This window comes from Ciconia boyciana, chromosome 26, assembly GCF_034638445.1.
Source record: "Ciconia boyciana chromosome 26, ASM3463844v1, whole genome shotgun sequence".
In the NCBI taxonomy this organism is placed as follows: Eukaryota; Metazoa; Chordata; class Aves; order Ciconiiformes; family Ciconiidae; genus Ciconia; species Ciconia boyciana.
Genome location: NC_132959.1, coordinates 3,064,577 through 3,080,628, shown reverse-complemented (window position 1 = coordinate 3,080,628; position 16,052 = coordinate 3,064,577). Strand labels below are relative to the sequence as shown.

The window sequence follows — 16,052 nt, the reverse complement described above, 5'->3', positions numbered from 1 at the left end:
AGCCGGAGGGATTAAGGCACGTGTATTTTTGTATTAACATGGTCAGTACAAATGCGATGACTTTCCTCTAGATGTACCCAAGCTCCTTTCCCGAGCACGGGCGCACGCGAGACAGATAATAACTGGCGAGCCCAGAGGAAGCTGGTTGGTATTTTCCAGTTCAAACATGGGACGGGCAGTCCTCAACTGTGCTCCCGGGGAGGTGGACAGCAGCAGTCATGCCTGTCACCACATCATTGGAAGTCACCAATAATTTATTGAAATAAATACAGGTAACAAACCAAACAGCCTCTGGGTTTAAACACTACACGTACGTCGGGTACAATTTCTCTACGCTCTTGGGAAAAGCATGGTGATACACTGATTTTTGGCCACGTGAGCCTTTGGCAAGTCCGGAGCAGCCAGATATGTGCTGGAGATGGGAGGTGGAGGCTCCCAACTTGTCACGCAGTGGGCTTTGTTGTAGGAAGGAGTCCTGTTTCAGGAGGATTTCTTTCTTCTTTGTAAGAGTGAATCTTTTTTTTTCTTTTTTCTTTTTTAAACCAAAAAAGGTTAATCCCCAAGTCCATGTTGGCAAGCTGCAAGCTGAAGGGGGGGCTCTGTTCGGACGAGGCCCTTCAGAAGCAAAGGCTGCTCTCGCAGAGCAACCCCGGCAAACCCAGGACTGACCAGGGAAAGCGAGCCTGGCTCTCCAGCCAGAGAGCCACCGTGTCCACGCCGGGGCCAGCTGGTCCCAGCCTCCAAACTGGCATCCGTGTGACCTCGGGACCCAGTGGGGACAGCGATGTGGACGCTTCGCAAACCTCCTTCCTCTGCCAGGACCGCCCCGGCTACGTTTGTCCTCGGCTGCCACAGTTCTCCAGGGCACAGCCCTCCGCCGACAGCTCCGGGGAGACTCCGGGAGCCCAGAGGCCAGAGGACGGCAGTCAAGCAGGGAAATCCAGTCAACGATAACAAGGGGAGAGTCTTCAGCTCGGACCGGCCCTCAAAACTCATGTTTCCACTACTCGAATGAGAGGCAGCGGCTTGGGGCCCGTCAGCCTTTTGCTGCAAGAGAGAAAGGATTTGTTCAGACGAACTGGATGGGGTTGGAGAGGGAAAACCTGTGGGAGAGGTCCTGCCCCAGCCCCGGTCGGTGATGGCTCCCCCCAAAACTGCCCCCAGGAGGGACCTCTGCTCCCCTGTACTCCCCTGAAGGAGGGATGCAGGAACAGAGACCTCTCTGCAAACAGGAAAAAAAAATACAGTGTGCTTCCAGAAGAGCATCCCCGAGTCCAGCATCATCTCCCAGACTGCAGCTCCCGCTGCCCCAGATAAGACGTGGACCCGCAGATGAAGCCACTGAGCAGCCAGGCAGGCTCCCCCCATCGCTGGAGGGCACATGCTTCCCACGTACCTGCTCACGTACTCCGACTTCGAGCGCACTCTGGAGCTGTGGCCACCCCGACTGACTTGCTTCTCGATCAAGTGCTCTATGCGGTCGTGCATCTCCAGGTTCTGCAAGAGACGGAGCCACTGTTAGCGATGGGGAGCTGGGGACAGGCGGGCTGCGGGCACACAGATGGCTTACGGAGGGATGCTCCAGTATAATCTCTTGCAATGGGGCGGCTTTTTCTTGAGGGAAATCCAGCCCTACATAAGGGCTGCTCGCCAAAGGAGAGCCGGGATGGTTTGTAAGACCACCCAGCTGAAACCCAGCAGCACACAATCTCTCACTGGATCTGTTTTCCTCCTGGGTTCACGGCAGGCTGTGCTCACACACACCGTCCCCGTGCAGAAATTAGCAAAATAAGTCACTGAGGAGGGAAGACAACGCTAGAAGTGCCAATGCAGGCTCAGTTTTTCTCCAAAAAAGGAGAGAGGTTTGACACTTGTTACAATCCTAGAGGCTGGAATGCAATTTTAATTTCTGACACGCACGCGCTCAGCTGCAGCTTTGTAAGCAAGAAGGGTTTTGCTGCCAGAGCAATGTACTTGATGAGATTATTTTGGACTCTGCTTGTGTTCACAGCTGCTCCAGCAACGCCGGCCGCATTGGAAACCATCACACCAGCTCGGGGAACCAGCACAGCCCTCGGGGCTGCGGAGGGCACGTTTTCCTACGCGAAGCAGGTGTCAGCGCAAGGGAAGGGCTTTGCTGCCGGCCGCTCTGCCCAGAGCAAAGCTCATTGCCGCGAGGGAGCCCAGCCACGACCCGCAGCGTGCAAAGCCAGTCACAGCAGGAGGTTTCAACGGGAGGGTCTGAGCTCGCAGCAGACCCCGTGCACCCCCCGAAACGGCTCCACTAAGACGCACCTCAGCCTCCAAGTAAGCGACTCTCTCCTTGAGCTCCTGGATCACAGCATCTTTGGCCTGAATCACCGTTTTGGAGTTCTGGAGCTGTAAGAGAAAAGTTCACAGCAGCTGAAAATCCCTCTCGTGTACGGCTGGGCTGGAGAAATGTCTAGGAATAAAGGCAGCCTAGCCAACCACCCTTCTGCCTGTTAACACCCACAACGTTAACTCCAAGGCCTGCATAAAAACCAATCAAAAAAAGCCTCAAATTAAGTCTGAGAATTAAGCCCCAGGTGAAGGAGCCTCCGCTCACACCGTTTGAGATTTAACTCTTTCAGCAGGCCAAGCTGGGTGCACAGCACTCCTCTTACGCTCCTTTTACCACCTTCCCTGGCCCAGGGCAGCTCGCACCGCAGCCCTTTGGGCCGTCACCCCGGGGTCAGTCCCCGCTGCAGGACAGGGCTCTGGGCTGCCTTTGAACTTGTGTCCCTTTGGTTTGCAGAGGGACTCAGCCCCACGAACCAGCAATTCTTTGCTTCCAAGCAGCTTAAGGGATTTTTCTTTTTTCCTCCTCTCTCTTTGTTTAAGCCCCCTCTCTCCTCCCACCCCAGCCCCGCTCCTCTCACCTGCTCGATCATCTGGCGGACTTTGCGTTGCTGGCTTTTCAGCATGTCGTCCAGATGGTGTATCTTCTCCCGCAGCATGGCCACCTCCTTCTCCAGCTGGGCTGACCTGGGAAAAGGAGAGGACAAGACTCCAGGAGCCATCGGATGGCTTCCCAGAAAGGGAGCACCCACCCAGCTATGCCCAGAGCAGCTTTTATCAGCCAGGTCTCCTCTACAGCCACACCGGTCTTGAAATATTTTGACTAGACGAGGCAAGGAGAGGCAGCGACAAAACCTATTCAAGCCGGAGCCACAAAGACTAGCAACCACAGACTGTGGGGACACAGGAACATCAGGAAGAGTCAGGCCACAAACAAGGCCTTCCAGAAACAAGCCATCGCCAATTAGCCCCTGGAGCACAAGGATACCGGCTGGGTGGAACGAATCCAACATTACAGGGAGAATCGGCTGCTCCGGAGGCTCCCTAAGCAGGGCAGGACCTGCCCCAAGCTCCCAGCCCGCAGCGGGGCCGCTAGAGGTCTCCGAGCAGCCCAGCTCCGGAGCTCCGGATCTCTCGGAGCAGGGCAAAACTGCGGGAGGTATTTGGAGATTAGTCAGCTCTTGGGAGTAGGGTGCTGTTTTGCAAGCCAGAGAGCAAGCACGCCCTTCGCAGGAATGTGCAGTCATGCCCCAGCGAGCTGACACCCCGACCCAGCGGCGTGGGCTTGCTCTGGAGTTGGCAGCCGAGCCGGAGGCCAAGCCTCACCGGTCTTGTTCGGCGAGCTTGTCACCTTCTACGCTTCTCAGCCTCGCCAGCTCTTCTTCGCCTTCTTTCATCTTCAGCAGCAAACTCCTGTGCTCCTGCGGCAGAGCGAGAGGCCGAGTTACGCGCACGGAAACAAGTCGCAACACATGCTCCTTGGCCTCCGCTGCGCAGCAGCGAACTACAAACATCCAGGGAGCCAGGCAGGCTCAGCTCAGCCTCCCCGCTCAGTCTGCGGCTTGTTTTCACAAGCATTAAATTTACATGCGAGAGACAGACAGACAAGAGCAGCCGCAGAGATGACCGACAGCAGACGTCCCACTCCTTTACCCCTAGGTTACAGGCAAGGCACCAACCCATCTCCTTCCCTGCTGTCGGGCCAGGGAAGGCAGTCCCAGATCACTTCACGCTCATACTGCACTGTTAGATTTATGACTTTAATGTCATTATGAGCAGAGCACAGCTGAAAAAAAAAATAATCAAGGCTGGAGGTTGTGTTACTGCCCCCATGAGAAGAACCACCGGTGGCTGTCTAGACTGTGCGCTTGTTTCCAGGATACTTGGAAGAGTTTGCACAGACCGACCAGATCTTCTAGACCCGAGAAATGCAAGTCTAAATCAGCAACCGTCGATTTTCAGCCGTTCCCAGCAGCTGGCTTTGCCTGATGCTTTTGTGTTAAACCTGGCTGGGGAGTCAAACCCTCCGTATGGTGGGTACCCTGCAGCCTGTCCAAGACCTGCTGCGGGGTCTGCGCTGAGCACTGACAAACTCATCACCACCAGGCTTTCCCATTCCCCCGCAGCCGAGCGGGACCAGGCAGCTCCGCTAATCCCATCAGCCCCACCACGGCTTCAGGGCCGGTACCTTCTCCATCCCTGCCAGGAGTCTCTGCAGCTCATCCACCTCCACCTCCTTCTCCACCATGCTCTTCTCCGCTCTCCGCAGGGCAGAGCTCGTCTGCTCCACTTCCTCCTGGTACTGCGAGACCGTCCTCTGCAAACAAGACGGAGATGCCTTTACCCCCGGCCCTCGCGCGCCCAGACACCCAAGCCGCCAGGCTCCTTCTCCTGAGCAACGTTTTGAAGCCGCACCGGTGCTCGAAGCCTTGGCAGGCAGATTTTGCTGAAGGCAGCCAGGCGTCTCAGCAAACAGCCCGACATGCTTCAGAGAAGAGGTTCTTCAGAAAGCTCCCCGGCTTCAAAGCACTTCAAAGGAGCGAGCGCTTAAATGCTGTAGCAATAAAGGCTCCTCAAATGCAAGAGACATGTTCGTTCTCAGCCACACGCGCTCTGGGGCTGTTTGCAGGCTCCTCTTGGGCCACCTGCCCAAGGAACCGACCTCGGCAGCCAGCCCCACGCCTGCATCAACAGCTCAGGAGCTGAGAGGGGACAAGGGTGTCCCTGTGGGTCCCTGGAAAGCAGGCTCAGACAACAAGGCACACCGAGAACATCTAGGCAGCGCTGGCAGGATCAACAACTGCCGAAACACCCATCCCTGCCATCCCTGGGATCTCCATCTGGGCTCAGAGCCTGCAGTCAGCATCATGGCTGACCAAAGACCCCAAAATGCCAAACCACATGACTCCCTACACACAAGGACAGACGTCCGCAGGGCATGTGCCACCGCTGCGGGCGGGCGGACATCCCTGCACCGGAGGAAGCGGTCGCCGCTCAAACCCACTTCCCCAGCAGGCGCCATCCCCCGTCCCGCTGCGGGGAACCCCTCAGGGTTCCCAGGACCAGTTTGGTCTGCCGGACAGGATGCGAGCTGGGACGTCACCGCTGCCACCAGCGCTCAGAGCTGCGGGGTGACGCGGTCAGGCCCAGCCCATCCGGGACATGAGCAGTCACTAGAAAACAAACTGAAGGGGACCATTAATCACCAGGGCTGAGGAAGGGAGGAAAGCGAACGTGACAGCTTCGTCAGCACCGCTCGGCAGGTGAGGAGACCCACGCGATGGCTCTGGCTGCCTCCCGGTCAGCTCGCCCCTCTCTGCAGCCAACAGCCCCGCAGAGGAAGAGGCTGAGCTCCAGGAGAGACCACAACGGCCAGCACGGCCGCAGCAGCCCAGCACTGTGGCTGGGAACCGCAGACTTGGTCTCTGCTTGACCGGCTGGGACACCCCAGCGGTCCCCGCTCCCCCCAAACACCCCTCACACACCGTGCCTGGCTACAGCTGGAAAGGCTTGGCAGAGTTTGGGGGGAGCGCCTTCCAACCTGGCTGCCACATTCATTTATGTGATTTTTAACTGGGAAAGCATTTATGTCTTCAGACGCGTCTGGGCAACCTGGGAGGCAGCTTGCTGGGGTCTGGCCAGCTCTGGACTCCCCGGTGTATTTTACCGGCATGCACCGAGCCTGCTGCTCTGCAAGGAGAAGCCAGACACCTCCGGCAGCCCAAACTCGCGTGCCCGTGCAGCTCCTCAGACTTCCAAAAAGAAAAAAAATACCAGAATAATCACACTTTCCCAGCAGAGAAGTGCACAGCGTAGTCACCTCAAAGGCTTTCTTTTCCAACTGATGGCGCTTTTCAGCCTCCTGCAGCTTCGTGAACAGCCTCTTTGCCGTCTGTCGGATCTTTTCCACGTCTTCACCTGAGCAGTCCTCCTCCTGCGGAGACGGTAACAGGAGAGGATGAGCAGTCAGGAGGTATCAAAGGAGCCCTCCACCCCGATGTGGGCAGCACAAAACCTGTGACATCACTGTCACATCGGTGACAAAACCTGGTAACATCACTTCTCAGCTTGAAAAAACGAAAGGCACTCCTGTCCTCACCTCCCACACTTGAGCAACAGCTTCCAGCCCTCAAGATAACACGCACAGTATCCTTTGGTTGCCTTCCAAGCCCTGTTTGCAGGATGCCATCCTGATCCGTGCTTGGGCAACCTGAAACCCTGCAACGTGAACCAGGTCCACAGCAACCCAGCCCGAAACCCCAGCCCAGCGCATCTGCCCCAGCCAGGGGAAAGACAAAGAGCTGGAGAGATATTTACCAGCTTCAGATTCCTGCTAGCTCTTCTGCTAAAAAGCTCTCCTGTGCAGAGGTTTAAAAGCCCATTGTGCACATTTTTATTGCTCTAATAAAGCTACACTCTGTTTCTGGTCTGACCCTGATAAAAGACTAGAGTTTGCTGCAGGAGCGCCTGATCGTGTGCTGAACAGGTTCAAAGTTACCTGCTGGGAGGAAGATATCAAACTAAACCCGATATTTCTTTCCATAGTGCTGAAATCCCCCTCTCTAGCTCCATACCTGGTCCCCCCAGGAATCGGCACGCAGCCGCTCGGGGTACAGCCAGCTCCCGTTCTGCTCTTCCAGCACGACCTATGTAAGCAAAGGACAGACGGACAGGGATGTAACGACAGCCGGCACAGCCGCTCGCGCGAGAGCGCAGTCGCATGCAGACAGCTAGCTCTAGGGCACCGCAGCAACTCGAGACCGAGGTTTTTTTCTGCAAATGAACATGCAATAGTGCATTTGGCCAGCCAATGCGTTTTGCTTACTGACTCCTCGTTACGTGCTTGTATGGGTTTCGAATTTTGCCTGTAAACGGTGCCAACGTGGCTTTCATTCGCCACGAGCGCCTCGATCTTTAAGGCCCCTTCTATCATTTTCTGGACCCAAAGATGACATCTTTTTAATAAGTCAATGTCATTTAACGCCCGAGAAATGCTCCCGTTACCTGTGCATCCTGTTTATCTCCTTGTCTGTTCTCAAGTTTACTACTTAAGTCTTCCCGCAGCTTCTTCAAAGAACTTCTAGCCTGGCAAAGGCAAGTCAATTTAGCTTGATCTGCACGGACAGCGTCACTCAGCCTAACAGAAATCAAACGAAGGCGCGGCAGCTGCTACGATGCCCTGTGCCGATATGCAATCGATGGCTTCTCTGCCAGCCTGACCCTCTGGTTCTACTACAGCCCTGCCTGCAAGCAGCACCGTCTCTGGCAGATACGATCCTTGTGAGGCAGCTGTCCCACACGATCATGGGAAGGAAAGAAAAATTTTAAAAAACAAAGCAACAATCTGGAGATGCTACTGATTTTTCATGCATTAGTCATCGACTTCACCTTTGAAGTGCTGAGGAGACCCTTGCTCTTCCCCAGCTCCCTCTCTGCCGCGCTGCAGGACGCCAACAAGTACAGTCTTGACTTGCAGCTACTCGAATTAGTCAGAGCAAGTGAGCCAGAGGAATGATTTACAGGCTTTTACAGCAAACGCTGCCCCAACGCTTTTCAAAGAAAAGCTTTCTCAAAGCATTAACAGCGTGCCTTCATCCCTACCCCTTGATTTTAGATGCCCGAGGCCCTGGTGCAAAGCAGTTTGCCGGAGACCGGGCAGCGGCAGGACAAGGGACAAGGTGAGAGCACGACGTGCGGCTCTCGGGTCGGCAATCGAGTCCTTAACCTGGGGACAGCGATCTGTGACTTTGATCCGGCTGGATCAAGACATCCCCAGGGTTTTTACACCACAACCCAGCGCAGGGCACTTCTCTTGGATGCGGACAGACTGGTACTGCCACCGTGACTTACTGGTTTAGCTTATTCTCTGGTTTTCACATGCAGGATTAAGTCGTACTGCACGGTTATGCTGCTTCAGCTATTCTGATAGGGCTATGTACAGCCTTCCGGCCAGACAAGGTCTAAGTCCCGCTCAACTATTGCTAAGAGGCCCTTTTAAAACCCGACTCCTGTTTCCATCCGAGCTGTGGGGAGCTATGGGAAAGCTCAGATCAGAAGAGCTGAAGTCGAAGGAGTGGGAAGGATCACGCACAAAAACTGCAGCATCCAGGTGCTGCAAGATAAGGTCTGGGTGAGCAACACCCCCGGAGCGCTGCAGCCCTGGGCAGGCGGGAGCCAGGCAGGTCTGGGTTGCAGGCAGGAGGCAGCAGGAACAGGCTGTTTTCTTTCGGGGGGGGGGAAAACCATGCATTTTGGCAGAGGAGTCAGAAGAATGACGTAAAAGATCTGGAGGCCGCCCTACCAGACCTGCCCCTCGCTGCTCCCTGGGGCCAGCACCCAGCACAGAAACTCCCCCATGAGAGCAAACCCAAATTTAATTTTTTTTTTCCCCCTTTTTCTCTTTTCTTTTTTTTTTTTTTTTTTTAAGGCCAAGCTGCCCAGACCAGAACATGCATGCAACCGCTTCCGTGCCTTGCAACCAGCTCTCCAGAAATAACATCCCCACCAGGAGCAGAGGAAAGGGTTAATCTTCCGAGAGCCTCATCATCCAGTTTACTTTGGGAGATGAGACATACCAAAGAAACTGCCTTTTAACAAGAGGCTCCGGTTGTGCCGCACCCAGGCATGCAGGGGACAGCCTTGGGGGAAAGTCATCACGCAATTCTCTTCAAATTCAGTCCATATAGCAGAGCAATTAGTCAGGCTTGAATTAATTTATGGCGCTTGATTAGACTACTGCCCTGTACAGGCAAGTCAACAAACTGCAGAGTTCAGCTCTGCTGCCAGTTTGCTGGAGCGGCCGGGGCTCAGCCGGGGCTCGAGTGCCACAGCCGACGCGGGCATCGCCGCCCGCTCGCATGGAACCCTGCGGGACGTCCCCGGGGGAAGCAGAGCACCCCGGACCCTCGCTGCAAGCCCCCGCGGGTTCAGGCAGCGACGCGTAAGCCAGAGCCGCCCGTGGACGTTAACTACCTCTTGAATGTAACGAACTTCACTTTTCAGCTGGTTGACGTGCTCCTCGTGGTTCATGCTGCCCTCGGCCCGCGCCTTGAGATAAACCTGCCCAGGAGAGACAGTGGCAGCGGGTCAGACCGTCCCGACTCTGGCCAGCCCAGTAATGCCAGCAGCAGGCCCAGCTCCGCAGGGATCGGGACACCGGATCTCACTGCTTCCCGAGAGACGTTGTCCGCAGGTTTCCCCTTTGCGGTTAACCTTCCCTGGCGTTTTTTGAAGCTGCTCCTCCTCCTGTGTGACCCCCACCCTGCAGACCCACTGCAGCTGCCCCAGCTTCATGCTGCATCCCCCCAGCGCCGGGGAAGGCCACCAAGCTGGTGCTGCCAGCCAGCAGCACTGCACCGAGCCTCCTGCCCGCCCGATCAGGAGCTACCCCGGGGAGCTTTTTGCTGGTGTAGCTTCAGACAAAACCTTTTTTCCAGCCCCAATTACTAAACATGATTGCTTTGCAACAAAGCTGGGCAGCCAGCGACCGTACCTTGATGATCTCCTCATCGCCATCATTGGATTTGATGCATTCGGAGGCCAGGGAGTGACCGTTGCTGGATCTGTTGGCCACCATGGCGAAGGCTTTTCCCACCGGCTGCAAGAGACAGAAGCAGCAGGGCTTTCAGAGAGGCGAGACTGGCTGGAACGGTTCACCCGGCTCCAGTCAAATGAGCATCATGTACTTTCACAGTGCTGTGCCAAGCACGGCCTCGGGAACCGGCATTGAAACGTTTAACAGACCAGGAGTTGAGTTTTCTAGTTCACGAAGCATAAAGCAACTGATCCTCCACCAAACGCCCGTTCCCCCCTCCCTAAGTTAACTCACAAACTTGTATTTTCAACTCCAAACCGAGCCACGGGGGAGACCCACCTTCTGCTTCGCCTGCTCGCGCCTGTCTCCCGGGAGGTCATTCGGCAGAGTCAGCCGCAGCACCTTCACGCTCTCCTAAAACAAGAGGCGGGTTTTAGTTTTATAACTCCCTGAAAGTCTTTTTACATCCAGCTCCGGTATGAGCTGGGAGGCAGGTCAGCATCGCTGCAGATGCACGGGCAAGCTGCCTTCCCCCATGGTTTGAGCTGCAGCCTGCAAAGTAACGCTGGCATTAAAATGAGTAATAGCGAGCGCACGACAACTACATTTATCAAACCCGTCAGGGCTTGGAGGAGCCGTGGCCCAGCCAAGGCTGAGGTAATGCAGACGGGCTGGAGAAGTGATTGCCGGGCTCGTTTTCATGCATGCCTTCCTCTGCCAGGAGTCATGGCCCTCATCGGCTATGGCGGGGCCGAGGCATGGCATTCGGTAGCAGCCCCAGAGAAGGGTGAAAGCAGCCGTTCCCAGCTCGCGCACCAGGACCTTGCCAGATTCATCCTTCTCTCTGCCCTACCGCGACGGCCACGCGCCCCCACGGCTCTGCCCGTCCTCTGCTGGCACAGCCCTGGCTGAGCAGAGCCCGTTTGGGCAGCAGCCAGCAGGACCGGCGGCAGAGCACTCCCTGGCTCGTGGCCACGAGCATCCACAGAGGCTCCAGCCAGGACCCGGTTTGCCTTCACCGCTTACCTCCTCACCCAAAGCCTTCCCACCAGTGCCACCCACCAAAGAGGCGTTTCAGCCACGTCCAGCACCGTGCAAAGCTCAGCAAGCTTTTGAAGAAATACCCGGGGCGTATAAAGAGCCCTAAAGCGGCGCGTGGACACCCGAAACACTCCATGGGGTTGCCCACTCTCCGTCCACAGCTCAACACCGGCACTGCACACCCATGGCACAGCACAACCCCCCTATCCCAGACAGACCTCACCGGCACCCAGGCAGCCGTCGCTCATGGTCCTTATTAAAAGCGACGCCGAAAGCGGGAGCTGCTCAGCATGCGACGGCCACGGCAGCGGGCTCTCGGGCGGCAGCGCCGCGGAGCCGGGGTAGGTGCCCGCGCAGCGCCGGGTGCCCGCCCCTCGCCACACCTCGGCCACGTCAGCCTCCTGCTCTCCAAAAGCAACGTCAAGGTATTTCTGCGTCCCCGCTTCCAAGCGCTCTCCTCGCCATCCAAGTCTCGACAAGCCATCTGTTTGTTTCCAAAATATTTTGTATACGCTGCTCGCACAAACTCCGGCTCCCTGGGAAATGAGGAGCCCTCCTACGGATCTCAAACACGTGGCCAGACCCCTTCGTTCCCCCGTTAAGACAATTATCCACGAGAAACTTCACTTGGGCTCTGCTAGCGCTCAGCAGCACTGATCATGTAACCAGATACTTGTCTGCAGCTTTTACTCCAGGGAATGTTTTGCTCAGCAAGACCCAAGAAGTGGGAAACTTTGGTCAGAAAAACATAAGAGCAGCCGCTTGCAGCGTGCTCCGTGGTTTTGGGAAGACACGAGAAGCACTCAGGGTTTCACGGCAGGGAAAATGGCTCATGGCAGTGCCTGCACGTGAAGCATGGCCCATCATCTCCCTGCTGCCTAAAGCAAATGGGACACAGGGAAAGGCCAGGGGTAAGGGCTGGCGACGGCAGGGCAGCGGCCTCGGCACGGCACAAGCCCGGCAGAGCCGCCGGCAGCACGTCAGTCCCTTCACGCGCCCTTACTCGCAGCTTTGTTTACAAGCATCAGGATCTTGCATTCACCATCCCCGTCCCGTCAAGCCTGCGCAAGGGTGGGACGCTGCCAAGGAAATCGCTCGCCTGGGGAAGATTCGCTGCGATAAGAAACAAGCACCAGCCCATTTCCATCCCTGCAGCCAAAACTACCCAGAGTCAGCACGCGGACGCTTTCCGTCCCAGCAGACCCCAAAAAAACCTGCTCCTGCATAAACCTGCCATCGAGCCGATGCAAACCGGCTGTGGCAGGAAGCGAAGAGCAGCCGGTGCCTTCCCAACCGGCCCCGGCGCTACCAAACCTCGGGTCAAACAATCAGGAAACCACCCATGCAAATACCAGCGGGGGAAGGCTCCGCCATCTCCATCCTCCTCCACGCTGGGAAGCACGGAGGAGACAGAGGGATGGCGAGACACAAGATGGATGTTCGAGCGAGGCTCTCTGGACCACCGGCAGAGCAAACCAGATTTTTCGGTGCGGCGAATGCTTTTAAGGAGGCTGAGGCAGGTGCAGGAGGCGGAAGGCGCAGCTGGGTTAAGGCAAACCCCTCCCTGCCCAGCTTGTTTGTCTGCAGCAGCCTCGGCTGCGGTGAGCTGCGCCTGGTCGGGGCCGGGCGGACGGAGGAGAGAAGAGGCACTTCATCTGGCTCTCGTCTCACGCACCACCGGCATCCTAGTCCCCAGCGATGCTCCTGCACGGTTGTTTTTGGGCTCTGCTCTCACCATCCCACTGCCAAAGTTTCATCGGCTCCTTGCCGGTGCCGGGGCGGTTTCCAGGAGAAGCAGCTCCTCCGATGTAAAGCTGGAGCAACCCAGAGGGACGCCGCGGCCGGCACACGGCAACCTGCCCCTCCGAGGTGCCGAATTCGGCTGGGCAGGAGGAGCGGAGCCATGGGGACTCCCCTACCCTGCTCCTTTACCTCCTGGCTGGTGTTAAATCCGCTCTGCCTCCACTTTACAGCCCCAGAGCAGAGGGGGCAGCGGGTTTTGGGCCCCCTCCGTTATTTTGCAGGGAAGGCAGGAGGGTTTTACAATGTGGCCAGCGCTGGGAAGACGACGGAGCACCTCGCGCTCGTCTCCTGCTTGGAAAAAAACCCACCTCCTACAGAAAATGCTTCCTTAACGCCCCAACCGTGCACCCCAAGGGTTACCCCAGCCCGGCACCGCATCTTTACGGCTTTTCCTACCAGCCTTGGGAATTAACCACAACTGGGAGAGCTTGGCCAGGTTTGGGTGACGGCTGCAGCGAAGCACCAGCAGTTGGAGGCTTTTTGGCAGGATGGCCGCAGTCCCATCCAGCGCCTTTTGAGGAGGCGTTCCTAAAATCCTGGTGACCCTTTGGGTCCAACCACCCGGCAAGATCTGGGTTCCCTGGAAATGAAGGCAAGCGGTATTGGCCAGGATGACTAGGGACGGGCTTTCAGGGACGCCGAAGCCAATTTTAAATCTTCTGGTCTGTTTTTCATCATCCAGCCCAAAAAACCCCACTTGGGAAAAGCTTGGCTGGAGGGAGAGGCACCGACTCCGCTCCAGGGGAAGAGGGAACCACGCAAATCCCAACCAACATCCCGGGCGGAGAGGCGGCACCGTCCAAGAACCTACAGCCGGCGATCCCAACGCCGGCATTTTGCAACCACGGGGAGGGCGCTCCGTCCTTCCGTCTGTTCCGACTGTTAAATAAGAACAGGCCTGACCTGACCCAGAGGGTATCGCCAAGGATCAGCAGCAAACAGCTCCAGTGTTTGGAGATCGCCGGCGTTACAGAGGCGCTTATCACCGTAATAACCCATTAGCCAAATGAACCCAACTCTGCAATCGCTCCTTATAAGGCCGGGAAGGCTGCGGGGAATTAGGACTCTCCTAAGGAGACTCAGAGCTGAGTCACCCGGCAGCGCTCGGGCCAGGGAGCCGGGCAGCCGCTGGCACCGGGGAAGGCGGCCGAGCACCGGCGCAGTTCTGCTGCTGCCACCGGCGCCTTTGGGGGATCCCTCCGGTTGCCAAAACCTGAGCAAAAAGCCGAATCGCCGAGCACCGCTGCTGGCTTCGCCCCCTTCGCAGGGAAATCGGGGCGCCGCGCCGGCGCAGGGCCGGCTTTGGGGTGCTGCCAGCCCCACCCAGGGCCTGTCCTTGCGGCGATGGCCCGGCTGCTGACGGCGATGGGGAAAACCCAACGAGAAGGAAGGGAAAAACGCAAGGCCCTGCTGTAACCGAGGGAGGTGAGCACCAAAACAGACTCGCTGCCGGCTGCTCCCACCGCCACGGCCCCGCGGCCCCCCGGGTAACGCACGCTACCCAAAAAATCACATTATTCGGGACGGCTCGACGACTGACCGCGCAGGACTGCGTGCCGCTCGGGATTCCCAGAGCCCCCCGTAAGCGCGATGGGGACCGGTGGGACCCCAACACCGACACCGGGGTGTCCCTTGCTGGGCTCCGCCGTCCTCACCCGCCCCAGTGGGGTTCACCCGAGCCCCCCTGGACCGGCCCAGCGAAGGTCCCGGGAACGGGACGGCTGCGGGGCGCGGCGGCAGGGGCACCCCCGAGCCCGAGAGGGGCCGCAGGCCCCCCGCAGACCCCCGAACCTCCCCACGGCTGCCGGGCGAGCCCGGGCACAGCGGGACAGGTTGGGGCAGCGATACCGGCTGGCGGGCGGGCACAGCCCCGCTCCGCCGACGGCGCGTCCCGGGACCGCCCCCCCCCCCGCCCCACCGGGCACCCCCGCGGGCACCAGCCGCCCCCCGGCAGCGCCGGAAGAAGGAAGGGGCGGCCCCCGCGGACCGGGGGGCTCGGAGGGCCCCGGCTCACCGGGCTCTCGCCGTGGGGCCGCACGTCCAGCACCGCGCACCAGCCCTGCAGCCCGTTCATGGCCCCGCCGCCGCCGCCGCCGCCGCGCCGCGCCTTCTATACGGCCACGCCCCCGCCCGCGGGACACGCCCACCGGCACGCCCACCTCGTCAGACACGCCTCCGGGCTAACCACGCCTCCATTGCTTTTTAAACCACGCCCCTCCATTTTGACCACGCCCACGGCACCCGTGGCACGCTGCGCCGTGCCGGGGCCGTGCCGAGCCGTGCCAAGGCCGTGCCGTGCCGTGCCGAGCCCCAACAAGCCCTGCCGAGCTGTGCCAAGGCCGTGCCGAGCCGTGCCAAGGCCGTGCCGAGCCCCAACAAGCCCTGCCGAGCTGTGCCAAGGCCGTGCCAAGGCCGTGCCAAGGCCGTGCCAAGCTGTGCCAAGGCATTGCCGAGCCCCAACAGGCCCTGCCGAGCCGTGCCAAGGCCGTGCCGAGCCCCCCCCCCCCCGGCCCCAAACCCGGCCAGGGCCTGCCCGGCAGCGCCCAGCGGTGGGATGCCAAGACCGTGCCGTGCCAAACCGTGCCATGGTGCCCCAAACCGCGCCAGGGCCGGTCCCCCCATGCCTGGGGGATGCTTGGCCCCCGGGTGCCGGCCCAGCCCGGCGGGAGGTGCCGGGGGTGCCCCCACCCAGAGCTGCGGGGTCACCGGCTGCACACCGGGGTCGAGCCCGGGGGGTGCCGCAGCCCCCGTGCCCGTGCCGGGGGGTCGGGCACTGTGGGGCGGGTGTCCCTGCGCCGCGCCAGGCAGCCCGGGAGAGCCGTCTGCGTCCTCTGTGCCGGGCGCTAATTGCCACATACCAGTGTGATGAGCTCAGCCGGCCTCAGGTTCACCGCCGGCCCAGCCCTGCCGGCCGGGGACACGCTCCAGCCCCGGGGTGGGGACACCCCGTCCCGGGGGGGTTTGGGGCAGCGGGATTTTCTGGAGCCTGGAGGGTGTCGCTTCCTCGGGGCTGGCTGCCGGTGGCTGGGGAGCGGCAAACTTGGGTCACGCTCGGCCGCGGGAGCCAGCGCCTCCTCCCCCTGGGCCCCCCACGGCCCCCGAGCCTGCCACCAGCCGCTGCAGCGCCCACGGGGGAAACCGAGGCACAGGGTGGGGACGGTGGTTGACCTCAGCTCCAACACGCGTGTCCGGGAGGAGCTGAGGGCAGAACCGGTTGTGCCGGCCCGGTTTAGCCACAGCGGGGACGCTGTGGGTGCGGGGCCAGGGGCCGGGCACGCTGAGCCTGGCAGGGCCCTGGGCGGGGGTGACGCAGAGACACGGCCAGTGCTGACGGGAGAGGGGACAGGGGTGTCCC

The 16,052-nt window shown here is 59.2% G+C and overlaps 1 protein-coding gene across 3 annotated transcripts; it reads right to left on the bottom strand.

The window, feature by feature from the left end:
* Window positions 1–233: 233 nt before the first annotated feature.
* Window positions 234–14,792, bottom strand: TUFT1 (tuftelin 1). 3 transcript variants are annotated; one of them, XM_072846691.1, is made up of 13 exons: window positions 14,712–14,792; window positions 10,193–10,267; window positions 9,812–9,916; window positions 9,292–9,378; window positions 7,324–7,404; window positions 6,894–6,965; window positions 6,140–6,253; window positions 4,508–4,636; window positions 3,646–3,740; window positions 2,901–3,006; window positions 2,296–2,379; window positions 1,397–1,497; window positions 234–1,047 (listed from the first exon to the last, which is right to left on the bottom strand). In XM_072846691.1, exons 1-13 carry the CDS (start codon window positions 14,769–14,771, stop codon window positions 993–995), a joined length of 1,164 nt encoding a protein of 387 aa, XP_072702792.1. In that variant the 5' UTR covers window positions 14,772–14,792; the 3' UTR covers window positions 234–992. The 3 variants fall into 3 exon arrangements, with proteins under 3 accessions (XP_072702792.1, XP_072702791.1, XP_072702793.1); XM_072846690.1 differs by lacking the exon at window positions 14,712–14,792 and adding an exon at window positions 13,601–13,724; XM_072846692.1 differs by lacking the exons at window positions 7,324–7,404; window positions 14,712–14,792 and adding an exon at window positions 13,601–13,725.
* Window positions 14,793–16,052: the final 1,260 nt, after the last annotated feature.

Bases quoted from the DNA above. Each gene is read 5' to 3' on its own strand.
- TUFT1 (XM_072846690.1), bottom strand. From the start codon at position 13,696: ATGGGTTATTACGGTGATAAGCGCCTCTGTAACGCCGGCGATCTCCAA. The intron at 6,254-6,893 runs GTATGGAGCTAG...CCGTCTCCGCAG, and splicing joins CCGATTCCTGGGGGGACCAG to GAGGAGGACTGCTCAGGTGA. The intron at 1,048-1,396 runs GTACGTGGGAAG...TCTCTCTTGCAG, and splicing joins AAGTCGGAGTACGTGAGCAG to CAAAAGGCTGACGGGCCCCA.